Here is a 26,156-nt window from a genome sequence, read left to right as displayed (position 1 = left end):
CATCTGAGGTGGTTCTTTTTATACATTTGTGATTCAAAAATTTTTATAAGCACACAAACACATAACATTTGCATTTAAACAACCAGCATAAGCAGAAAAAACACAGTCAAACCAGCATGTTCTGACATTTAATGTGGAATTCATGTTTCAATACAATATGGAGGAGTAAGGACACAATCTGCCCAATGAACATGGTGACACGTTTCTAAATCTACAGTCGTGCACACTGGTCAGCATCAGCTTGCAGAAAACAAATCTAAAATTTGTTCATTCATTTTTGGTGTACTGAATATTCCAATGACACAATGCAAAAGCATTTGCATGTCAAATCCATGATACACATGCAATGATTTATTGTGATACAAATAAATAGTAAATGCTATTTTAAATGTATGACATCCCTTTCATACTGTAACAGACACCCACTGTACAACACTGACAACCGTACTGACCTCGTCTTCTGCTGTCTGAATAATGGTGACAATTAGCCACTTATATAACATTTCAACGAATCACAAAGAAATAAACCCAGATGACATCATGGACCCCAGATATCACAGACACTAATTTGACTGTCACACAGGCTTGTACTTTTTAAATCAATGCTTCCACAAAATGCCAAAATGTCACCATTCAGAAGGAGACATCTTTTATAAGAGGGACACATGCAATATTCACTATATGCAGCATGCAGTTCACAAAACTGAACATCTATCATATCTCACTATTAACACCAACAGAAACATCCACCTCTGGGTATCTCTCTGCACTGTGCATATTTTAACACTTTCTCATGTATTGATAGGTAAAATATCCATATGGCTTTGCAGGTCATAAAAATGTTTTTTTTTTCTTGGCATGGGTTCATGATTTTAAAGGCTTTTTGTCATTCTTTTTGATCAAAATACTTAAACACTCAGCCTACTTTTTTGTTTCCATATGAACAAAAAAATGTTAGAATGCTTGATTTTGCTTACAGCGCAGTTCAGAATCATAAATTGGGGTTTTGCCTGAAGCCAACATGACAAGGCCTTCTGAAATGGAGATCAGGTGACAGTGAATGGCAGAGACTTCACTGTGGAAAGGCAGAGGAAGCGCGGGGCGTTCTGTTGAGGATACAGCGCTGAGCGAAGAACGCGACCTGCAGCAGAGCTCCTCCCATCATGCTTTGCGGCGGCAGGCAAAGCGTGGGCTGATGTGAGGATGAGGTGTGAGCCTGCCTGCGGCCTGCAGGGGGCGCTGTGGCGGCAGGGGCGGGTCAGTCCTCCAGCTTGCGGGCCAGCCTGCAGAATGTCCAGTGGTGCTCCACCGTGTTCTCGTTGGCGCGCTCGCTCATGTGGTGCACGCGCGTGTTGGTGATGCTGAAGCCCTGCTTGGTGATGTAGTCTATCAGGTGCACTCGCAAGGACACCTCCTGGTGGTGGTCGCAGGGCCCGAAGGTGAAGGACACCTGGCAGTCCCGTGTGTCCATCATGTGCTTGTTCCACTTGGTGAAGCTGTTCGCCACGCCCTCCAGCAGGGGGCGCAGCTTGGTGGTGACTGTGAGCTGGGTGATGATCACAGCCACAGGATTGGAGTACTTGGACAGCTTGCGAGTGCTGGACAGCTCCACCACCTGCTCGAAGGTGTCCAGCGGGTACAGGGGCTTGGGGTCTCTCAGGCACTGGATCAGGGGCTCAATCTGGTAGAAGTCGGCCTCCTTGCGCAGCAGCTCGGTCTCCTTGAAGTCCGTGGGGAGCGTGAGCTCAGACGTGCGCAGGAAGTTGAGCACGTGGCGGAACAGCGGCCCGTCGCGGTCGATGAAGTAGTTGCCCTGGGCGTCGCGGGCGGAGGGGAAGTCTCCGCGGAACATGGCGCCCAGCATGGAGTCGGGGTAGCGCTGCAGTGTGGACAGGGAGGTGGTGTACAGGTGGCCTCCCACATTCAGAGTGACCGGATCAGTCATCTACAGAGAGTGAGAGAGAGAGACAGCACTGAGTAGACTGCACAGAGAGAGAGAGAGAGAGACACAGCACTGAGCAGACTGCACAGAGAGAGAGAGAGAGACAGCACTGAGCAGACTGCACAGAGAGAGAGAGAGAGACAGCACTGAGCAGACTGCACAGAGAGAGAGAGAGAGAGACACAGCACTGAGCAGACTGCACAGAGAGAGAGAGAGAGACAGCACTGAGCAGACTGCACAGAGAGAGAGAGACACAGCACTGAGCAGACTGCAGAGAGAGCTGCTGGGGGTTGATGCTGGGGGATTTACCCACTACAGAAGGAGCAAAACGCCCTGCCCACTGTCACAGCTCAGCGCATGATCCTCAGCCTGCATAACGATGGGTAACCAATGTGGAAAGAGGTCTGCACCTCCTCAAATGAGACCCGAACCCCTGTTCCTGTCAAACAACTAAACCTTAATGGCCAACATCGTTACCAGGCAATTTGCCCCAAGCTCCATCGGCAACAACACTAGCTAACCAAGTCTTGGGGAGTGATGTCACTGCCAAAACCACTCTGCTACCTGCTACCCTACTGGCTCTATGCAGCACTCACACAAGCTACTGCTTTCAGTTCCACTGAACAACTACAAAGTAACTACATGTACACTACCAGTCTGGAGGAGACATATGTGGATTGTTGACCTTAAAAACAGAAAATTGTAAAACATTTACACAAGTGATTTTCGCTTGTTACCATGAAAAAATTAAACTGATAGTTGGTTAAATATTCATTTTGATATGAATACATCAGTGTCGATGTGCGATTTTTGCATAACATGACCTCTAGGGGGCAGCAAAGTCAGGCTATTGCGTCATATAGCACTGATTCTCAATCCTGCTCCTGGGGCCCCGTTTTCCATCTTTCCCTGCTCTACCTACCTGACTGTACTCATCAGTGGCATTTTTGATTAGCTGAGCACACCTGATTTAATCAAGAGCAAGAGCACTAATTTCAATCAGATGTGTTTGGAGCAAGTATCGATAGAAGATATGCAGGACAGTGGGCCTCCAGGAGTAGGATTGAGAAACACTGTATGTATATAGCATTGTATTGAGAAAGAAACAGGCCTCTGAGCTTTCTCATGGGAAAAATAAAGAAGTGTGATTTAAATATGGTGGTGGCCTGAGGTATGTATGGCTAATGGTGCTATGGTCTTTCCTTTGTTTCATGCACAGACTGCAGCATGTCTACCCTGGCATGGTGAGATTCTGTATAACTCAATTCCTACAAGACACTGATGTGCATGTATGTTCAAATGGCATTGGTTACATGCAAAAGGTATGAGAGGGAGAGAGTTTGTTCTTTATATACAGACCACTAGCAGCACGTTTTTAATTGACAAGGTCACTATTTAATATTTAATAACATTAAATGTGATCCATTTATATATATTATATATATATCCATTCTATCTTTTCACCAAAATAAATTCCTGCTTATGCTAAACAAGTCATATGATAAACAATATATATACATTAGGCCTATTATATGTATGGTTCTCTGTACTGTGATTTACAGTGATGGGAGAGTAAGACTTCATGAACCATGAAGTGGGTGGAGCCACTACATGTCACTAGTGACTCGGTGTTTTTGAACCTGTTTTTGCTGTGTGTTTTGACTGGTTCCATTAGTAACTGACAGCACGTGGAAGCCCTACTCTCCCCTGACTGCTGTAAGGTGTGATGACAGTTGAGTCTGCGTGCAGGCTGGTTTTCCATTCTCACAGACCATGTATCCCCAGTCTCCATTGTCCATGAGTGCCACCAACTGGGCCTCTGACACAGGAAGCAAATAGCTGCTGGCTTCAGGGCTCAGGGTCTGTCCTGATCAACACCTGCTGATGTCACCTGTGCAAAGAAAAGACCAAAGGGACAGTTCAAAGACTGTTATATTTAAGGTTATTAAGTATCAGGCAAAATGTGCTTCACACTCCTAGAACTGAGCTGGCACACAGGTGGGAAGAATGCAAGTGCTTTCTGAGAGCGGAAAGGTCTTTTACAGCCTGGCTATCTAGTCTGTTTACACATTGGCAAGTTTTAAACTACCGCATCTTAGGATATGTTTTTGGGATTTGCTTTCGGACAGTAATGTTTTATTGAAAATGGTATTGTTATCACTATGGGAGCTCAGAATTCTCTATAAGTGGCGCTCGCTTTATAACGATACAGCGGAAGAGCCAGAGAGAGCGCTTCCCCGTCAGCGGGACCTGCGCGTCCGTCAGCGGGTCCGTCAGCGGGTCCTGCGCGTCCGTCAGCGGGCCATGCGCGTCCGTCAGCGCGTCCGTCAGCGGGTCCTGCGCGTCCGTCAGCGGGTCCTGCGCGTCCGTCAGCGGGCCATGCGCGTCCGTCAGCGGGACCTGCGCGTCCGTCAGCGCGTCCGTCAGCGGGACCTGCGCGTCCGTCAGCGCGTCCTGCGGGGATGCTGCCCGTACCCTGCGCAGCGTGCGCGTCTCTCCGACGCATTTTCGCTAACGCACGCAAATGCAATGCACGAGGATGCTGCGCCTGCGTCACATTCGCTTTTATTCGTTTGACTGTGCTTAGCAAATTCGGAGCAAAACGCTTTAGTAGAGCTACTTAGCTAACGTTAGCTAACTGTAGCTAGTAATCTGACTACTTCCTTGGGGATCCAGGAAGATAAACAATAGTACTGTTCGGTAAATGACAGGGGCGATTTTTATGAAACAGCAATAGCAAGATAGCAATATTGGAACTCACCAATACTAGCTATCCGTCTGTTATGTATAACGATATTTATTACAGCTAACACTGATTAGCTTGCTAGCCAAGTGCCCAGGTCACCGCAATAGAGATGCGAACTACCGACGGATTCGATTTTAATCAGCGCTCTTCTTCCGTAAAAATAACTGCAGAGCAACAAAAGCTTTCGAAATCGTTATCCTCCCCTTTTCTTACCTATTAACAGTTCCGTTCCGCTGGTTAGTTACATGTGTTCCTCCGTAGACTCATATGGTCGGTTTTCTCTGTGTAATTCAGACTGAATGAAAGCGCTGCTTACTCTCCAGCCGCGGCAGCAAGCGGAGGGACGACCAGCTGCTATCCCTGGGATCCGACTGGCTGCAGGAATTTCTTAGCCCTCAAATTACGTGAGCACACAAAGATGCGTAAATCCTGTCTGTAAGGCTCTGAAGGTGTCTGATGACCCCGCAAACAGTATTTTAGTGTGCGTATACAGTACTAAAGCTGGATGTGATGAGACACTACACTCTTCATTCTCATTCCTCAAGGGTCCAGAGCCCACTGACAGCCATCCCTCTGGCCAGATAAACCTCTGGACATGCGTAGGAGGTGAATTAAAGGAAATTTTAAATCTACTACCTTGTTTTTACTGGCGTTACCCATCATCCTCCTGCCTTTCCCCAGGGGGCTCTGGAAAGCATGATTTCTGCTGCAATTACAGTCTGCAAATGTGCTGTAACGAGTGCACTTATACTGAATGATTGACACTTGAAGTGTCTATAGTAAGCAATCTAAAATACCAAAATCTTCTGTTGTAATATTTTTCCCCAAATTTCTCAAAATGTTATTTTGATATGTTTATATATTTCCTGTATTTGTGCTTTGGGGTTCATCAGAGATCCTGTTACATCTTTTCTTTAATCAGCAGGAATGTAGCTGTACTTCACCTGATGTCTGTGGTCCTCAGTAGTAAGCCTCATCTTAGTCTCCATACACACACGTGGAGGTCAGTGACCCCAAAATATGCAGGCATCGCTCCTGCTTCAGCCAGAAGGGGGCGTGCTCCATATGGATTATTTTTGCATAACATCTTTTAATACCATGTGCTCACAGAGGTAGTGGAGGCCCCTACACAGTTCCAGAAGCCTCTGGCTTATTTTAGACAATGGAAACATGGTGCAAGGTTGCACTTAAAGGGTTTTATTTTTACATTATTACAAGGTGTGAATTATTTAGATTTAAAAAAAACATGCAATTATTTGTAAAATACGTCAACACTGTGCAGGGTTTAGAAGACGTGAATCTCTATTTATTGCAGAGACATTGCTTGCATTTGTGTAAAAAGATGTTTTTGCTGGTTTGTCATGGGTATGAAGAGGATTTGAACCCCGACAGATTATCTGCTACCAATTTGGGACTCCTAGCAGTCACCTATTTCCTCCTTTGTTAATACCGCTCTGTGCCCACAGACACCATTCTCACTTCTCCCTTACTTTACTGCACATTCTGTAAGTGTTTCCTTACTGCAATGTCAAAGACCAGGAACAGCAAATTCCAAAACTAAGAATGAGAATACCAGGCTAAGATGTTTTTTTAAACACAACTTGTACACTAAATCTGTTAGAAGAAATTACAGTCATGTGCAACAGTTTGCTATTGCCATCTGTACAAATTCTTTGTACAGTTACAGCATGTTGTCTACAGATATGGTCTATATTTCACCATATTGCCATGTATTCCAGTTCAAGGTGGACGTGCATAACTGCAAAGATGACTCCCGACCCAGTGTCATATAAATATGTCTGTTGCAAATGAACACTGATCAATTGTCAGCAGTGAGGCACTGTTTTTTTTTATATAATTGTATTTTTCAACACTCAAACCCTACACCTGGACTAGACATTCCTCATAAACAGTCTTTTCTAACTCAGAGATTTTTAACCATATTTCATTACTGTATCTCTTTCAATAGTTTGATTTGTATACATACCCCTCCCTTTAAAAGAGCCAACATTCCAGATATCAGTAGGCATGTTTTTAATCTTGTCTTGCTTCTGTTTTCACTGACGTTCAGCAAGATGGTGCACTTACATCACGCAACGCACATTCTGCAAAGTCATCTGAGTATCACTGCTGCCCACCCATGATAACCCCAATGCGTGCGTGCCACCTCAGTAAGAACCCCTTCACTGGAAGAAAACCACTGGCAACTAATGTAGGTCTGTACATCATCTACAGAATAAAATATGACAAAATCTATTAAATATGGTGCACTATAAGTTAAAACTGACAACCGCAGGTCCAATATCTTACGGTAAATAGGAGAGACTAAAGTGCAGGTTGATTGTACACAAAATACACCAAACTTTGGCACCAGAAGGCCGGCTCAGCACACCCAGGGGCTCTGTAGTATACAGCTGTTTTCAGGTAACAAATTTATGGTTTGAGGTAACTTGGGGTCACTTGAGGGATCCGGACCAGCCAATCAAACGCCAAGGGTCTTTTTCACAGAAAAAATGATGTCCTTGATCTGGGGGATGCTGTGGTCCTCTAGAATCTTGGCGTAGGGCATGGGAATGTCTACGCCTGTGACTCGCACAGCAGGGGCATCCAGGTAGTTAAAAGCTGCACCTGAAGAAAGAAGAGGATGTATTACCCTACAGAAACATCAAAAGTGGTATCTTACGCTCCAACACTGGTTGCTTACTTGCATGGTAATCAGAGGTTCAGAGCCAGACAGGAAAGGGATTATACTGCATGTCAAATATTAATACTGTAAGGGATATTTCAACAGACCACTGACATAAACTCTAGCCAGCTGTGCATGCTTCAGATTTGCTCAGAGTGGCACTGTTACATGCTGAGGTCAGAGCATGACATTTTTGCAGAAAGAAATAGAGTTCTCTCTGCTGTGAAACTGGTTCCCTGATTTTCCAAATCCATGCCTACTGATCTGAGAGCTGAGGAACAGCACGCTAAATTCTGGCCACCGGGCAAGAGGAGCTTTACCCTCCATTATCTGCGCGCATATCTCAGCTCCGACACCGAACTGTGGCCAGCCGCCCTCCACCGTCACCAGGTGGTTGGTCTTCATGACGCTGGCCTCAATGGTGTCCACATCCATGGGCCTGATGGTGCGCAGGTTAATCACCTGTGGAGCAGGTGAGTACAGGGTGGGACACAATCAGCATGGCTCCAGGGCCATTCCCAGAGGGCTGGGTGAGCATCACCTTTCAGGCCGATGAGCCGGAGATATGAGGCGCTGCTTACCTCACATTCGATGCCTTCCTTCGCGAGGACGGCCGCCGCGTCCAGGCAGTGACCCACGTATCGGGAATGCGACACCAGGGTGATGTGATCCCCTGCAAAAACAAAAAAAAACGGACAGAACCACTGTAATTCTGCAGAAAAGACACCACGACTCCCCAGGACAAAAACCATCAGACCCTGTTGGGCAGACATCATGCAGCTGACCACAGGCAGTAACTGCCAGCGAATTCTGATCTGCGCATATGAACGTCAGCCGCAGGCAGCGTTCACAGGAGGGACGTCTTCAGCGAATTCTGATCTGCACATATGAACGTCAGCCGCAGGCAGCGTTCACAGGAGGGACGTCTTCAGCGAATTCTGATCTGCACATATGAACGTCAGCCGCAGCCAGCGTTCACAGGAGGGACGTCTTCAGCGCGAGCTGCGCGCTCTGCTGTGGTTGCTGTGTCGGGGTGGGGGGGGTATGGGAGATATATGTAGGTACTTTTGCTTACTTTATTTCAGAAAGCCTGGCGATTCTGCCCTCACTCACCCGGCCTCTCGATTTTCGCCTTCCCGATGGGGATGGTGAAGTCCTTGGACTGTGCCTCCTCAGACAGCTCGAATGGGACGCCGTACATCAGCTCGTTCTCCAAAAATACCACTAGAAAACCGACATAATGAGGGTGATGTCAATGGGGAAGCCACTTAAATGCATGCAGTTTCTCTTAGTTTTGAAACATTTTCATGCACCGAAGCATCCTTACAAATACACTATTTCAATGTAAACAGCATGTCATAAACATATTTTCCAGAACGCAATCAAGAAAGACTAGAGCCAGCCAGTTTCTAGGAAGCAGTTTCCAGGACACAGTTTTAAAAATAACATGTAGCTACACCTCTGTCGCACTATACTCAATGCATATTTGAGGTTACGTAACAAGCTATTTACCTGCACTTAACTGGCTCTGTCTCTAAGGCCTCACTTGTCTTTGTGCATTTCTGTAGGAAGCAACCACAAGAGGTTCACCTATAGTAACATGCTGTTACAGTTCCAAGACTAATGAGATTCAAATAACCAGAAAGCTGTCCTGAAAACCGTACATACAAAATCCCTAACCTGACTCGTTTAACAGGCCCCTTTGCTCTGAATTAGGATGCAAAGTCAGAATCAAACATGAACAGCCTTCTCTCACACTGCCTCACACATGCCGGCTTTTTTTTTCGCCAGCATCCACTCTATTCCCACGATCACAGATCCAAGACAGAGTTTCACTGCACTGAAAATCTCAGGCTACCTATCATAAAGCCTCCAATCTCACCTTATCTGGGGCTCCCCATATTGCTATTCTGAAAATTTTCTTTTGGGTCAGGGGAACCGCTGCTCCCACAATGTGATACTGGAATTTTTTCCCCTGCCCTACCAAGACTTCCTTACCACCTTACCCAGGCTTCCCTACCTCCTTACTGAGATTTCCTTTCTGCCTTACTGAGATTTCCCTATTGAGGCTTCCCCACCACCTTTCCGAGATTCCCCTCCCACCCCACTCAGCTTTTCCCTCCTGCCGTACCGGGATTGTCGTCTCTGATGGCGGATTTGAGGAGGCCCTTGGCATCCTCGGCGTTCCAGGGGCTCAGGACCTTGAGGCCGGGGCAGTGGCCATACCAGGCGGCGAAACACTGCGAGTGCTGGGCTGCCACGCCCGCAGACGCCCCATTGGGCCCGCGGAACACGATGGGCACTGACTGCAGCCCCGCAGACATGTAGTACGTCTTGGCAGCGGAGTTGATCACCTGGTCGATGGCTTGCATGGAGAAGTTGAATGTCATGAACTCACAGATGGGCCTCAGGCCTGCCTGCAAAGATCATACTCATAATGACCAGGGAGCCGAGTACGTTCATACAATAGACTCATCTTCACCTGGAAGGGAGTCACTCACGGGCATTAACGGGGTGGTCCCGTTAAAAATCTAAAAAATACATGTTAAAAAATTGGTATCTAATTGTTCTGTGATTGAGAGAACTCTAAAGTAAGTATTTCTATCGAGGTTAGGTAAACATTATCAATTCTCCTGGACACAGGTATGACAGGGTGCATGGGGTATATTTCCACTCCTGAGAGCCTGGAACACGTACAGGCTTTACACGGCAGAAAAATGCTGTGCATGCAGAAGGCAGAGTGTCTAAGAGAGCCGGCTTTACTTACCATAGCAGCACCGACAGCAATACCCGCAAACCCCATCTGCAAACAAAATAAACGCAAATAATACAGATAACACAGACTCTTCAATCACCACGCTGATGAAAAGACTGCAGGTTTTTAACAAAACTTTACAAACGGAGATGGATCACATGCCTGATATCACACACACATTTACCTCGGTGATAGGAGTGTCAATGATGCGCTTATCTCCATATTTCTTCCACAGACCTCTGCTGACCTGCAGAACAACAACACAGCTTAAAAGAGCCTTCCACATCCTGGCTTTACTCCAGCCGACCTGCGCAGAGCCGCAGCCTGTGTTCAGCATGGCTCTGGTTTCCACAGCACTGTGTAACACACTGACACATCTGCAGGTGTGTTCTATATCATTTTCTGTATGTGCTGTTTTTCATCTAGCTTTATTATATGCATGTTTATAGCTTCCTAATTAAGTCACCCTGAATAAATGTCACATGACTACAGGTAACAACAAACGTTAAGGTGTACAGTGGACGCATTTCTACATCAAACACACTCGTGGAATAAAGTGGATCAGCTGATTTATCCAATTTGATGTCACTGTAATCAGGACCGCCGGGACAGCTGAACTGGGATCAGCTGTGACTCACTTTGTAAGCTCCGTCATACTGCGCCACTTCCTCCCCTAGCAGGAAGACTCGTTCATCCCGCTCCAGCTCCTCGTCCATCGCCTGGTTCAGGGCATCTCTGACCGTCACCTCAGGTCCGCAGGAAGACGGGGGTCACATCAGTACATTTTAAAAACACACAAACCCCCCCCCCCCCCAATTCAGGCTGTGCAGCCTGGGTCCCAGGGGCACAGTGTCTATGCTGTTTTTTTTCAGAATCAGAATCAGGACTTTATTCGCCAAGTACAAATGTACAAGTGTGGCAGAGCTTAAGTGTGTAGCTTGTGTGAGCCCTGCGTACAAGCCTTGGTAGCGGGTAGCAGGTAGCCGAGCGGTTGCAGCGGTTACGTCACTCCCTGAGACCTGGTTAACTAGCGTTGTTGCCGGCAGGCTAGGGGCAATTTGCCTTTAGCTCCACCAGCAACGACGCTGGCTGTAAGGGGTTGGCAGTGAGCAGTGTGTACCCCAGTTTGAAACTCGCTCGCTCCCTGACCCACACACGTTACACAAGGAATTACTCTTTTTTTGTTTCAACCAAATACTCTCTTATCTGACTTACTATCTGTCTATACCAACACATTACTACATCAGACCATAGTGAAGCGTTTTAACTAAGGATACAAGTAGAGCCTTCAACTGTCATTCATGATTTCATCCAAGACCACTTAAAAAAGGGTATAATTAAACTAGAGCAGAGCATCAGAAGAGAAATATATAACAACACATTTCTCTATTAGACCACACTGAAACATTTTAATTAAGGGTACAATGACAGCCTTCACCTGTCATTCATGAGCTCATCACAATCTGACAGTGTCACACAGGACCCACAAGGAACACAGCCGTCTGTGTGGCAGGTCTAATTCACCAACCAGGAAAAAATGATTCAGCAGGCTTCTGACTGCTAATCTTAAAGGGTAATGATCCGAGATTTCCCAATGCAAATCACTACATTTATGAAAATGAAATACATTTTGAGACCTCGGCATCCCAGTACAAGGACAGATACGAGCTGCTGCAATCAGAATGAGCAATGTGTCGGTGTCTGGTATTTTTTAATTGCACAAATTTCTGTGCATCAGTCACGCCCACCTGGAAGCAGATAAAGTTACCAATCCAGATGGCAAGGAAATGCACACAATTCGTGTTATATACCAAAATTAATCGCCATGAAAAATAGTTAGCACCTTCAGCTTCACTTTGCTAAGCTGTTATCGTTTCTCACGTCGTAACCACAGCAGCCTCAGCTAGAGAGCTATCTTCAGCACCCTACAGACAAGGTCAAAGACACGCTGTGATTGCGGTTCCGGCCAGGAGCAGCGTTAGCTGGCCGGCTAGAGGGCAAGAGCGCCGGTACCTGACCACACCCCCCTGTCATGGTGCAGCACATCACAAATGCCGAACCTCGACAAGACGCTACACACACCTACGGAGTGCACACTGGAGCTACTGTTTTACCCAGCTCAGCAAGGAGACCGCTGGCTGAAGGAGAAAACCGGCCAACGTGAATTTGAATTGAGTTTACCTGCAAACAGGCCGGCGGCGTCTTGTGGAACTGTCTTCGCAGAACCACGGCGGCAGCATTCTGGTCGCAAGAGCACAAAGATTACTGACGTTTCTTGGGAGGTTACATGTAAAATGTTAATTGATATTTTATATTCTACATACCCGTCCCGAGCGCAGAAAGCACCTTAGCGACGCCATGTTTAAGAGTGACGTAATGAGGTGACTGTGGGGAACCATATGGACCAATCAGGATCGGAACCGAGAGGAACCATGACCAATCACAATCCATGCCATCAGGAACGTACCCGGAAGCGCTGTCAGAGCTGAAGCGGCGCGCTCGCGATAGGATGAGGGGTATAAATAGCTACAAGGGCAAAGTGACAGGCCCGAGGTGCGAACAGCTGTGTGCCGAAATGAACTGGAAAATAGTGTTTGCGAATACAAGGTGACTGATGCATTTCAAATGTAACGAAGACATCCCAAGCCAAACCAACAAGACCAGCAGATGGATTTTTTAGACTTAACAACCAAGAACATGCAGCCTCAAGCAAAATGCCATTTTACACTGCAACCCCTTTTTTCTAATAAAATGCTGCAGTCTCAGCACCACTTCTCCATGCATTGTGTGAGGAATGAGAACACAGCAGGGGGCCTGTGCGAATGACAGCCACATTTGCACAGCGAACGCCTTTATGTAGGGCACTTTGCATCTCAGATTTTACAGTTTTCAAACAACTGGGTGCAATTTCCTGAAAGAGTTTAGCTCAAGTACAATCATGTGCACGTGTGTGACTCCTTCCGGCTCCTGCAGTGCTGTGTTGCGGTAGGGAGCAGAGCTGCTGCTGTATCCTTGAATGAGGCACGTAACCCAGAATCCAGTCAGCAAATACCAACCTGTGCTAATGGTCAATATCTAAAAACTGTAAGCTATATGAGTTGCTACAGATAAGGGCAGGCGAGATGCCGAGTGATTGTAATGTAAATTATAATTCCAGCTCTCTTTTGTGGTTGAGAGTGAGACAGCAGAATGCAGCACCTGGCTAAATAAATATGATAAATATAATAATAGATAAATATGCACTTAAGTGCATTTAAAAAACACACACACACACACAAAATTAAATGCAGTAGGAAACAACGATTATGGTTTATTACAAACCCAGTGAAGGCATTTCATAGATGGACGTGCATCTATGTACGTGGGCTGTACTGTGATTTTTTTAGAACAAAATCCAAGCAAATAAATGAAAAAGTTCCGCAGGATGGCAGTGCTGCCAAGGTCATGGCTCCTCATGGTTCCTTTCACTGTCTCTTTCGGGCCTCTGGCATCATCACCATGACCTCTCCTTCCATCACCACTTTGTCCTTCACTGAGCAGGACACAGAGATCAGGGCGAAGGACATTTTGATCTTTTTCACCTCTGCCTCGGCCAGCACCTCCTCACCCACGTAGAGCGGCGCGGGGAAGCGGATCTCCTGGTAGAGGAATATGCAGCCGCTGCCGGGCATCTTGGTGCCGAGGACGGCCGAGATAAGCCCGTTAATCAGCACCCCGTGAACGATGGGGCTCTCGAAGGAGGTGGTGCGGGCGTAGGCGGGGTCCAGGTGGATGGGGTTGGCGTCCCCCGTCAGCTCGGCGAACACGGCCACGTCTCTGGAGCTGAAGGCCTTGGACAGCGTGGCCCGCTCCCCAACGTGCAGCTGCCGCCGCTGCACACCCCGCTGTACCGCCGTTGCCGCGGCGACCGCCCAGCACGCGTCCCTGATCTGCCGGCACAAGGCCTGTCCTCTCCAGAAGAAGGCCATCTGGTTTTAGCGTGATGTAGGTCCTGCCACCCCCCCTCTGCTGTTCCAGAGGCAGATTAATCCAGCTCCAGCACACAGCTGTGTCCAGGCAAAACCAGCCAAACACAAAAGGTCAGGTTCAATGGTGCACATATTATTAAATTAACTAAAATTTTATCCCTAACTTCTCTCTAACAGTATCACCTGCCAACAAAGATCCCAGGAAAGCTGATGTCAGGAGCTGATTGGCTGTGTGCCACACACCTGTGTTCATTAACTCATTAAAAGTCCTCTATAAACTGCTCCATACCTTTAAAACAAGGCTAAAACATTTACATTCACAGTGATTCTGACACACTGACCATGACAAACAGCAAGCATCAAAGGCCATGGTCATAACTACTCTCTGTGGTCTAAACCATACTACTACTATAGTGGATAATGACAGCCAGGTGCACCACTGCCAACACCAGGGGAACATTCAGGAGACCATCAAAGCCTCTTTACCACCAAAGGCACTTTATTTCATACTGTTTCCTTCTCAAGAAAAGTACTTAGTGTGGTTTTCACAGGATGTTTTATCAGATCTCACATATAGATGATTTACACAGAAAGAAGACATGATGAGAGGGTCAGCACAAGCCCCTGATCTTATTCCCCTCCACAGTGACAAGGAAAAATGGGGAACAGAAACTAGAAAGGGGGACGTTAACTGATTAAATTTTTTAAAATGTGTCATTTCTCCATTTTGACAGTTCTTAGGTCACTCTGACAAGTACTTTCCCCATATAACATTCATTTTTAATGCTTTAATGATTTACCCTCCACACAGCTGCTGGCTTCATATGTTCATTTCTGATTACTCAGTTTGTTTGCGTTTTTAATGCTGACTCATGACAGATTTCGGGTAAGTCTGGTTACTGCCATCTACTGTTCACAGAATTCACTTTTATCTTTTGCAATCCGCGCTCGAAAGACGCATTTAGAATTAATCCAGAGCGTGCAAACACGCGCAGATATTACCCTTTCAAACTGCCTGCTAGGGGCAGAGATAAAAGCTGGTAATAGCACGCCACCCAATTAAAAGTATATCCCGTATTTATGGTTTAACACCGCTGTACAGGTGTTTTGTCAGCATCGTACCTGTTGCTCGCAGGTCTCCACACTGTGCCCACCTCTTAAATTACAGCATCAACAGCAAAAACCTGCTCCAACCAAATACACAGATATAATGCATCGTTTCGATTTACCATGATCACAGAACAACCATTCACAACTACTCCGAAATTACAAAATAAAATGAATAACAAAATGCATGTGCTAAATAATATATTTCCATTAAATTAAGGAATGAAAAATTATTTTATTTGCAGTCTATGCGTGTACCGTTCCTGTTGTGTATTTCCGACTTGGGGATCGCCGGTCTCAGTGTGGGCCGCGTTGATCACTCGTGTGGAGTGGGCTATGTGGAGTCCGTCGTCTTCATTCTGCCATTCTCTGGAAACGACAGAACAGCTTTTTGTGCACAGACGCCTGCTGCGGAGCTCAAAGGCCGCTAGATTAACACCGTCTCCGCCACAGCCGGACAATAACAGCTCCAGAGGTTTTAGTACCAGAAAATCTGGAAACACATCATAGATCAGAAAAACCGAACGTACACTTACAGGAAACTCTTCACAGTGGAGCACGGATGCGTTTCTGTACACAACTCTGTCATACTGTACCTCCTCCGACTGCCTGTGCACCAAGCGCCTTAAAACAGTTTCGGAAAAACAGTGTGTTAGAGCTCTAGCTCACATGTACCTGACTAGCTAGTATGCAACACATACATAGCTAGCGGGTGTCATTACTTTGGAAAACACGGCGTGGATATGATGTAGGTCAGCTGGCATTTAGATCGCTATCCAACCAAACAGCCAACTCCAACCTGACCTTTTACTGTGCACAATGTGACTATCGCAGAGTATCATGAATCAAGGCTGCTGGTTGACCATATACCTAGATGACAGACGTTCATCTTTGTAAAGACTTTGTGTCTTAAACAACAACATACAAATGAAAGACAGAAAGCGAAGTACTTCAAATGAACTTGCAGTAACTCGCATAAGCCACCTCTAGATAACCTGCCATGCTAGCTGAAAACAACGTTTGATGTCAGAGCTAGAGCTTCGGCTATAGCCAAAATAACATGAGACGAGATCAATATCATTCGGAGTGATTGCAGTTAATTGGTGAAACTTACATAATAAAATACTCAACAAATACATGGCGCGATTACCCTCCACGGAAGACCAGTGGCAAACCAACCAACGCCAAGCCACCAATAATAAGTACTACTTCCCGGTGAGGAGAACCCTTTACGGAAAACGTCAAAATAAAAGTGCACAGTCGGCGCGGACAACACACGTTCGGTAGGGCTGAACCGCCCATGATGCTGCTGCTCCTTTGACGGAGCTCAAATTAGCAACAATGAGGGCTACTTCCGGGTGAGGAACACCAAGTGATATGTCAAAATAAAAGTACTCGGTGACAAACCTTGATCAGATTGTGAACGCTTCAGATATGGCGTGTCCTATAGTATGATGATATTTATCAACAATAATAATAACCATATATCCATGAGTGTGAGCCTCTGCTAGTCCCAATAATAACTTGCTCCTCCTCCTGTTATCCCACAGAATAGTAAAAGTACTTGCCTGCACATTCTGCTTTAGTGGGGATGTAGCAATGACCCCATAGCACCCAGTGTGATTAATGGCAGTTTTACATTGTTAGAATTGAGGGCACCCCTTATGAATAGGGTCTGGCAGCCAAGTTTGTACTTAAATGTCAGTTTGAATTCATATGATGCAACATTATGATTGGTGACACTGGATTGCGCCAGCTTCTGAGGTATAGTTTGCTTTGTGTATACAGCTCTTATCTCTACAAATACATCAGTTTGAGATACACCATTTACACTATTTCACTCCCACATTTGGCATGTTTTTGGTTCTACAATTAAATAGAGGATAGGAATTATTTAAGCCCAAGGTGGCTAGGTAATGTTGTAGACATAGAGATGATGCCCCACCCCATATGAGAAGCTTATTTTATTCATTATTTCATTATTCCCAGACTGAAACAACAGCAGTGCCTAAATATTCATTTTAAGACACATGGGATGCCCATCTTAAATTATACTATTTACACACACACACACACACATTCAGACACACATCATTTATTGCAAAACAGTATTGCTCAAAAGGTGCACAGCACAAAGGATGACTTTGCTTTGTACTACATTCCATCTGACAGATGAGGCACCTCCTCTGTGACTGTCAATAAAAGCACAAAACAGCTCTGATTGGTTGACATATTTCTGTTGACATTCCCACACAGTGACAGAAAAGTGGCACCCATTCACACGTGTTGAAAATGCTCCATTCTTCCACTGTGCTAGAATTTCAGTATACACAGTAACACATCACGTTGTACCCAGACTCTTATCAAAGCCTTTACAAATACCAAAAAAAAACCCCAAAAAACTGTCAATTACTCTGGTAAAAAGAGGCAATCAGAAATACCTGTAAAAATGAGATTAAAGCTACAGGAAAAGATGTGGTATCTACCTGTACAGATTTAACACCCTTGAGCACCTGTAAGATGCATCAGCATGGTGCCGGGCCTGAAACGTCCTACAGCACCGCACTGGCTGTGCTTTTATTCTACATTAACTCTTGGGAACTCCCTGAGAGGATCAGAAACACATTCTGCATCACTCAGGCTGTGAGGAGGAAGCGGGCTCTAACAGGGTCCCACTGGCTCAGGAGTGCTTCTTGTTGTTGGTGCTCTGCTGGGCGATGATGAAGTCCATGATGAGTTTGGCAGTTTTGCGTGGCCTCTCCATCACCACAGAGTGACCGCAGTTCTCCAGCACCTCCACCTGGCAACCTGGCAGGGCTTCAGCCAGTACCGAGGCACCTGACACATCCACCACCTGGTGGCGACAGAGAGCATCCTGTTAGTGCTCCCTTGAGATCACCTGAGATGTGTCTTCCTATGGAACAAGGAACATATTCCTTTACCTGATCCTGTTTTCCCCAAATGACCTGCAACGGGGCCGTTATAAGGTGCATGTGGTCATGCAGGGAATGTCTGGATTCCTCCCCTGCAATCTGCATGAAGACTGAAAGAGAGAGAGGGAGAGTGAGCAGGAAAGAGAGTGAGGTATGGAAGAACACAGGATGAGACAGATGGAGAGAAAATGTGTGAGAGAGAGAGAGAGAGAGAGAGAGAGAGAGAGAGAGAGACCAGTTAAATTTTTGGTTGAGGAGGTTGGCAAATATCTGAAGCACTTAATGTAGTTTATCTCAATAAATGTCTGCCAAAAGGACCCTGTGATCGGGGCGCTGACTTTGAAGTTGTCTATGAAAGAAACGTGTATTAAATTCAGGTTTTATAAGGCTCATACAAGAAATAAAGATATGCATCCTTTAAAATAATATTTCAGAGAAATCAAATAAATGAAAACCAAACAAAGGAACTGGAGATGCTGAGGAGACCAACCTTCTCGGTAAAAGTCATTGTGTGGAATTCGCACATCGACCAATCCCTGAAGGATCTGACGAGAGAACAGAAATCGCCCATAAAATCAAATGAAAAGTTACTTGCACAAAATGTACAAACTGCACCCTTATTGGCTGCTACAGTCACAAACTGCACCCTGATTGGCTGGTAGAGCCACAACCTGCACCCTGATTGGCTGTAGGGCTGAGCAGGGTGCTGGTGCGGGCTGCAGGCGCACCTGCTGCGGGATTTTGAAGCGGACGTAGGAGCAGAGTCGCAGCATGTCCTCCATCTCCTGCGGCGTGCTGGGGATGAGCGGGATGCCGTGAGTGCTCTGCGCTCGCTCCAGCGCCTGCAGCTGCTTCACAAAAGGGCTGTCATTCGGGCTCCTCAGTCCTGCAGGAGAAAGGCCTCTCACTCAGCAAGAAAAAATTAACTCCACAGGACACACACACACACACACACACACACACACACGCGCATACCGATACAGATACATACAGACACACACACCTGCTGGGCAGATGAGGGTGAGGCCGCAGATGTCGCTGGGGTAACAGGCAGCGTACACCCCCGCCACGTTCCCCCCCATGGAGGTGCCCACCAGGTGAAAGGGCCTCTTGTTCAGACGGATATTCTCCACAAACTAGTGAGGAGAGGCAGACAGATCATACGACAGCAAACTCCTTCCCCCAGAATATCCCAGAATGCACCTCACAGCAGCAGGAGGAAGCACAGGACAGAGGGAAGTTCATCTGCAGTGCTGACAGGCTGGAGGCTCGACTGTGGCACAAGCTGAGCCCTATGACTGCGGTTTGACCCAGCTGTGCCATCAGTGGACAATAACGAAGCGCATGGGACGGGGGTGGGAGACCCTTAACTAGGGTTGGGCATCGTTTGGGTTTTTCCCGATACCGGTGCTAAAGTGATACTTTTAAAACAGTACCGGTGCCTAAACCGATACTTTAAAAAAAAAACAAACACAAAAACCACAGTCGACGACATTAAAGAACGGCCTTTTTTATTGCTAAGGCAAATTTGAACAATATATTAACCCTTTCACATGGAACTTATTTTTATGTTATGTATTGTGCGTGTTAGGTTTGTTATGTTTTCATTAGCATTATTAAGCTTCTCATAGTTTTCAGTTAGTATTTGCTATATTTTTAAACCTTAAATCACTTTTTCCTCAAAGCTAAAATTAGCTAGAATTTTTCCGATATAGTGTTCTAATCGCACCAGTTTTAGCATATACGGCGAATCACACCGGTGTGACCATATACACTAAAGGGTTAACAGTTAAAAGTATACTTAAATATATAAATATAAATTCACATCGTTAATAAAACCTAACCCAACTACAATTATTTAGCACTAAACAACAGTTACAGTACTGTAACATCCATTTCGGAGCACCAAATGGCAAATATTTCAATCGACAGCTCAGGGCAGGCATTTAAGTGGGACCGAAATCTGCGTTGCGATTCGGTTGAGTAGATACCGGTCGTATAGGAACTGGTGCCATATTGGCACCGGGATTCGGTACCCAATCCTACCCTTAACCCCAGCCCGGGGTACAGCCCTCGGGGCCAGACCTGCCCTGGCAAAACCCGGACAGGACACATCCACACCCACCTGGCGGATCCTGCGGACCTGGCCCTGGACGGAGTAGTCCTCCGCGCAGGTGCGAGTCGTACCTTCGTGTCCTGGCATGTCCACGCACAGCAGGTGCAGGTGTTTCGGCAGGAACTGCGCAGGCAGACATGACCAATCAGAGCTTCGCACTGCAGATTCTGCTTCCCTTAATTTACGTTGGAAAATATTTACGTACGAACTACATTTAACATATTAGTGAAATCTTTAATCTACTGGCGGGATTCTGGCAACCTTCCGCCACTCACAGCTAACGTAAACCCTTCTGTCCTGCAGACGGTACGAGCACCCAGCTAAACACAAGCAGAATATCAGGCTTTAACAGGAACGCATAATATTAACATACCTTTGAGGTTTTTAGTAAAAGTTTACAGAAGTGACCCACAATGGAGAAAATTAAAGTTAGATCGTAGCAGGTGAGCAAAGAGTAAGCTCATGTGTATGTATAGTGCTGCTGGATTTCCATGTGTATTTATACAGGCATAGGCAGGTGAAAAAGTTAGGTAAACAGTAAATGCTTTCAGCATTCCAGGAATCTGCCAGTAATAATATGGTTTATTTATGTATGTATAAATAATTTCTCTCAAACTCAGTATATGCTGCACAGTAAAGTACATATCCAAACATGCAGAAATCCTCCTCCACAGAGAATACCTTCAGAACTTATCACCTTCGGGCGGGATCAGGGCGGGGTTTGGGTGGGATCGGGGCGGGGCCCGGGTGGGGCGTCATGGCGGGCTTTACCTTGACCACAGACAGCCACATGTCTTTGTGGGCGGAGAATCCATGCAGCATGAGGATGGAGGGTCGAGTCCCTGGCTTCCCTCTGACAGAGTAGCAGAAGCGGTACCCCCCACAGTCTGCATAACGCACCTGCATACCCAGCGTCCTCCGCCAGTACCTGAGGATACACACACACGTGCACACACACACACACACACACACACGCACAGTGACAGTTACAGGGACTCTGTATGACATTGTTCTCACACTATGCGCAGGTTCATCAGAGCAGACATTCAGAGTGATGGACACACACAACAGCCTTACCAGTAGTAGACCTTGATCAGCACTGAGGGCCAGAGGAGGAAGGAGGCGATGAAAGCCAGGATGGGGAGGGCCAGCGTCCCCCCCGCGATCAGGAACATGTTGAGCACGTCTATGTCCATCACCTCCACTCACCTGCAGGAGACAGCACTGACACACTGAAAAAGCACTGACACAGCACCGACACGCTAAGACAGCACTGACACACTAAGACAGCACTGACACAGCACTGACAGCACTGACACACTGACACACTGACACGCTGACACAGACACAGCACTGACACACTGAAACAGCACTGACACGCTGACACAACACTGACACACTAAGACAGCACTGGCACAGACACCGCACAGGCATTGACACACTGATACAAGGATCACAGGACATCAGCATGTATTTTTCTACAAAAATCTCTGACTAGCTAACTACGGGACCATTTTTGCATGAGGTAGATATTACAAACACCTGAGGAGACTGTGAAGGAGAGCCTTCACCACCTCTCCTTTAGAATCCAAATGCTAATTGTTAATTGATTGTGTGCAGCTGTGTTACTTTGTATGAGGACAAGCCTACTGGGTAATGAGCCACACCTGACTGATTGGGGCCTGACAAAATACAGGTGTGGCTGCAGAGTAGAAGAGGCTGACTTTGTCCCTGCTGTGGACTTGCAGTCTTGTTAAATAACTTTGACACCTCTCAATCATGATGCTGATTGGTTGGGGCTGTGGGCAGGAGTGGCTTTGTGAGAGGACAGGAACACATGAATAGGAACGCTGCCAGCTGTTTGCTTCATGGTTCCAGGCTTTAATTCTTTAATTCTCTACATCTCTAACACAAAGAGCTCCACTCACTGCAGTTCAAATCCCAGAACAGTAGAATATTCAGGATGGCACTTTTAAAGGTTCTGTCTGAGGCAGGGGGAAATGGGCATTGTGCGTTTCAGCAACCATCACTCTTGCACAGTTGATTGGTGAGCAGACAGGCTGAACACTGAATACTGAAGAGGCAATGCTGTAACCTGCCCTCCATCTGGGCAGTGTCCTCCGATGCAACACGCGTCTGTCTGATTGGGATGTTATTGAGCGTTACTGAGGGTGGCTCCGTTACACAGTGTCTGCACTCCTTTCAGGAAGTTTCCACTGGCTGCTCAATCATCCAGACAAAACGAACAAACAGCCAAATAAAGGCACATGCGGCCCATCTGGAAAGCAGCCCAGTAACACTGAACGGCCTCCTGCTCCTCCAATCAGAGCATAGGAGAGGACAGCGTGGCTTCCAGCTCTTCCAATCAGAGCATAGGAGAGGACAGCGTGGCTTCCAGCTCCTCCAAGCAGGGGCAACGGAGAGGATAGTGTGGCTTCCAGCTCTTCCAATCAGAGCATAGGAGAGGACAGCGTGGCTTCCAGCTCCTCCAAGCAGGGGCAACGGAGAGGATAGTGTGGCTTCCAGCTCCTCCAATTAGAGCAAAGGAGATGACAGCATGGCCTCCCACTCCTCCAATCAGAGCATAGTAGATGACAGCATGGCCTCCCACTCCTCCAATCAGAGCATAGTAGAGGAGGGGAGGTGTGAATAACTGGACGAACTCTGCAGCACGCAGGACAGGGGGACAGACGCCTGTCTCTCTCTGCCCTTTAGTCACCCTGAGGGGGAGGGGTGCAGACGTATGTGCGTATGTGCGTGTGCATGCGTGTTTGTGTGTGTGTTTATATATATATATATGTGCCTCCAATTTCATTTGTCTGAGTTAATATTTCAGAATTCTTCAGATCATCATGCCTCCCTCATATGCAGGTTCATATTAATGCCCCGACACCAAAAAAAATGTCACCTCTTTCTGCGGCCCACACCATGACACTCGCAATCCCCCGCCCAGATTTCCGATAGCTACAAGAGCAGCTCTGTGGAAACAGATTGAATATTGATCCCTGGACAGAGGGCTTTTTAAGAGCTCTCATCAGCTCTGCAATGTCAGACTCAGGGCCTTTGTGCTCATGGCTTCAGCTTCCACAGCTACAACAGAGGATTAAATATCAGAGATTTGAGCTTTACTCAGTCTGAGCAAAAAAGACCCAAACCACGCAGCTACATCCAATACAGTAGACCTACTGAGGTGTTCTCTCCTCGATGCTGTGTAAGGCTGTATCTACGCTATACATGTAGGTCAAATGCGTATGTTTGCATACTAAACACATTTGTTTACATATTGTAAATAATATGTATGTTTTACATTCCTGGTATTATTTTACTTCAGTTAGAAGTTACACGTCTTACTTGATTTTCCCAGTAATGTCCTAGTGAAGTGTGTGGTGTGTCTCCCATGCAGACCAGATTCTGGGCGGATGGTGAAAGTGACTCTGTCCGCGTTTGAACTGAATCGTGTTTAAAAGCGCGTGAAAGTCGTTTTGCCCCGACTTGCATGTTAGGCATATACAAGTCAATCGGTCCGGGCTTAACTCAGGTTTTATCTTTGCGGTCTTAATACTGCAAGTCAGGGACACATTTAAGATTCATTCAGCAGACGGAAGAAAACTCCACTAAACTTCATCAATACATTTGGGATTTTTGTGTCGCGACATGTTGCACGTGAGCCCTCCATTCGACCCACCGCACCGGGTTGCGTAACTGCAGGACTTTAAACTCTAGACCGTGAACACATGAAAAAGAGATGAAAAAGAAGAACAAAGTTCACAGCTACAGGCGGGTGCAGAGAGGCAAACTGAGAGAGGCCTTTCGTTTTCCACTGTCACTGTGATTCGCTTCGCGAATCCTTCCGCAAAATATGTCATGACTGAACCAGTTTCGCGAAACAAGACAGACCTATAATGACGACACGTGGGGTGTTTATGAAGCGTGTTAACTAAAAGATAAAACACGCACTTCCGCTTCAAATCACTGCGCAGATTCAAACAGTAACTTTCCCACTGTACCTCGTACATCCTAACCACACTCCTGTCAGCCCAGGGCACATCAACCTTTAAAGCTAAATGCTCCACACATAAAAATATATACTTTCCCTCCATAACCCTCCGAATTCCAGGTGAAAGTAAAATGACAATATTACACATAGGCTACAGCCACGAGTTACCCGAATTATGACAGCGCAAGTTTGATCTGTAGCCTTAACAGAATAATTCCCCCATTCTGACATCGTACTGTGAACACTGTGAAACACGGTGTCTCTGCTGTGTTTTCGCATCGCACAGGGGCTTGCCTACAGGTATCGTGTGCGCTCCTACCGCTACGCTTTCCTCCGGTAGCTGGGATTGTGCACTCCACGACGCAGTCCGTCAGCAGCAGGCGAGTCCCCGGCGCGTCCCGATTCCTAGTGAACACATTTTGACTGATCCATTGTTCCCGTTTGAACCCCCGGGTAGCAGCGGCGTAGCGACCGCTTTAAGTGTGTCACCTCTTTTAAAGGGGAAGGTAGCGGAGATTTTGCCGACTGTTATGTGCGTAGAATCAGCTTTGTCCAGTTCTGTAGCATACATTCATAACCTGTGGTGATACTCCAAAGCAGCGCACATCGAAGAGCATAATAATTACGCATGAAAATGTGTGAACTGGGGAAAATACGTGAATGATGTTATTCAGAATATCTCTTTCATAAGGTTATAATGTATGATGTCATGGGTTATTTAATCTCTGATTTTGCATAAAGCGTGGATGTACCGGCTCCTGGCCCGGTACATCCACGCTAACAGCATATGACTGTGTTTTAATAAGTACTGAAGAGAAGCATTTTAGTGTTGCAATCTTTGGTCCCAGAGACCCACACTGCAGCAGAGAGAGGAAAGCAGGTTTATTAAAATCAAACACATAACAAGTGTGAGTGCCAACTCCTGAAGCTACGGCAACTGCCACATTTTACAAAATAGATTTTAAACATCAATTTACTTATAAAAACAACATTTTGCAGTTTACTATGTGAGAACATTTGTTTTTTTAAGAAAACTATGTACAGGTATTGCGTGGACCACTGGCTGGTTTCATAAGTACCTAATAGCATGAAAGCAAACTGAAAACCATGGAATTAGGCCCGTCTGACTGCTACACCTCAGGAGCAGAACGGTTTGAATGTAGAACAGTTTCTGTTGACACCTGACAGTTCTGAGATGCACTCAGACAGCCCTCAAAGACTGCATTCTTACACCACTTCCAGCACAAAACAATGTTTGCAAAGCCCTGCCGGGAAAGGTTTCGGAATTTGTTCTCGAACTCCTGTGAACACTGAAATCCGCCTGTTGGTTTGTTCTGCCTGTGCCATAACTTCGCTGTTACAGGAATAAAAATAATTAGACACTCAACAGAGACACTTAGAACTAATAAAATGAACAATTCCACAGAGCTGGGGTAAAGTCCATGCAAAATAACCACTCTCCCAAAAAATATTAATGCTGCTAAATTAAGGAAACCTTTAAAAGCATTTAAGCACAAACTACCTGTCATCTCACACTTGAAGGGGGATTGTGTCAGTGTGTAGTTCTGTGTTTCAATGTGTCTGTGTGAGGGAGAGCCTACACAGTCTGGAACACAGAACGCCGCCAGTATCACAGCCAATAATAGACATTTCAGAAAGAAAAAACACACCTCAATATACTCCCAAATATATTAACTCATAAATCTTTTTTCCTTTGCCTTAGAGAGGCTAGGAAATGAAGCATACAGAAACCAGGGGACAAAGCCTGAACGCTCATTTACCATAAAAAATGCAAAGAAAACACTGACAAATATTGTGTTCCCAACCTGTGAATCAGGTGTTGATTTCAACACTTTGGACAGTGTTTCAGATCAAATTCTTTTTTTGTTGTGTTCCCATGGCAACC

The 26,156-nt window shown here is 46.2% G+C and overlaps 5 protein-coding genes across 8 annotated transcripts in view; all 5 read right to left on the bottom strand.

Annotated features, from left to right (window-relative positions):
- Positions 1–124: 124 nt before the first annotated feature.
- Positions 125–5,240, bottom strand: kctd6b (potassium channel tetramerization domain containing 6b). Its single transcript, XM_036533658.1, has 3 exons — positions 4,902–5,240; positions 3,715–3,833; positions 125–1,945 (listed from the first exon to the last, which is right to left on the bottom strand). Exons 2-3 carry the CDS (start codon positions 3,739–3,741, stop codon positions 1,259–1,261), a joined length of 714 nt encoding a protein of 237 aa, XP_036389551.1. The 5' UTR covers positions 3,742–3,833; positions 4,902–5,240; the 3' UTR covers positions 125–1,258.
- A 1,291-nt stretch (positions 5,241–6,531) lies between these two features.
- Positions 6,532–12,489, bottom strand: LOC118780757 (pyruvate dehydrogenase E1 component subunit beta, mitochondrial-like). Its single transcript, XM_036533431.1, has 10 exons — positions 12,454–12,489; positions 12,311–12,370; positions 10,768–10,875; positions 10,314–10,376; positions 10,142–10,177; positions 9,506–9,791; positions 8,488–8,598; positions 7,956–8,047; positions 7,695–7,836; positions 6,532–7,316 (listed from the first exon to the last, which is right to left on the bottom strand). The coding sequence occupies exons 1-10, from the start codon at positions 12,487–12,489 to the stop codon at positions 7,171–7,173; spliced, it is 1,080 nt and encodes a 359-aa protein (XP_036389324.1). The 3' UTR covers positions 6,532–7,170.
- A 935-nt stretch (positions 12,490–13,424) lies between these two features.
- On the bottom strand, positions 13,425–16,395 carry LOC118781109 (hydroxyacyl-thioester dehydratase type 2, mitochondrial-like). 3 transcript variants are annotated; one of them, XM_036533994.1, is made up of 5 exons: positions 16,319–16,393; positions 15,741–15,828; positions 15,463–15,573; positions 15,220–15,281; positions 13,425–14,175 (listed from the first exon to the last, which is right to left on the bottom strand). In XM_036533994.1, the coding sequence occupies exon 5, from the start codon at positions 14,095–14,097 to the stop codon at positions 13,594–13,596; it is 504 nt and encodes a 167-aa protein (XP_036389887.1). In that variant the 5' UTR covers positions 14,098–14,175; positions 15,220–15,281; positions 15,463–15,573; positions 15,741–15,828; positions 16,319–16,393; the 3' UTR covers positions 13,425–13,593. The 3 variants fall into 3 exon arrangements, with proteins under 3 accessions (XP_036389887.1, XP_036389888.1, XP_036389889.1); XM_036533995.1 differs by lacking the exon at positions 15,741–15,828 and having other exon boundaries at positions 16,319–16,395; XM_036533996.1 differs by lacking the exon at positions 15,741–15,828 and having other exon boundaries at positions 15,463–15,697; positions 16,319–16,390.
- A 1,223-nt stretch (positions 16,396–17,618) lies between these two features.
- abhd6b (abhydrolase domain containing 6, acylglycerol lipase b) lies at positions 17,619–24,726 on the bottom strand. Of its 2 annotated transcripts, none has more exons than XM_036534280.1 (9): positions 24,549–24,726; positions 21,331–21,462; positions 21,025–21,181; positions 20,263–20,376; positions 19,141–19,273; positions 18,866–19,023; positions 18,628–18,682; positions 18,147–18,247; positions 17,619–18,058 (listed from the first exon to the last, which is right to left on the bottom strand). In XM_036534280.1, exons 2-9 carry the CDS (start codon positions 21,447–21,449, stop codon positions 17,885–17,887), a joined length of 1,011 nt encoding a protein of 336 aa, XP_036390173.1. In that variant the 5' UTR covers positions 21,450–21,462; positions 24,549–24,726; the 3' UTR covers positions 17,619–17,884. The 2 variants fall into 2 exon arrangements, with proteins under 2 accessions (XP_036390173.1, XP_036390174.1); XM_036534281.1 differs by having other exon boundaries at positions 24,570–24,726.
- A 401-nt stretch (positions 24,727–25,127) lies between these two features.
- Positions 25,128–26,156, bottom strand: part of LOC118780586 (sarcolemmal membrane-associated protein-like) — a 24,124-nt gene continuing 23,095 nt past the window's right edge. Inside the window, exon 20 of the mRNA XM_036533171.1 lies at positions 25,128–26,156. This exon is cut by the window's right edge and continues 508 nt beyond it. The gene's annotated coding sequence lies outside the window, so the exon portion shown is untranslated.

This window comes from Megalops cyprinoides, chromosome 7 (genome assembly GCF_013368585.1).
Source record: "Megalops cyprinoides isolate fMegCyp1 chromosome 7, fMegCyp1.pri, whole genome shotgun sequence".
Classification (NCBI taxonomy): Eukaryota; Metazoa; Chordata; class Actinopteri; order Elopiformes; family Megalopidae; genus Megalops; species Megalops cyprinoides.
Note: the sequence above shows the minus strand (reverse complement) of the source record. Positions and strands in the feature narration are given on the sequence as shown.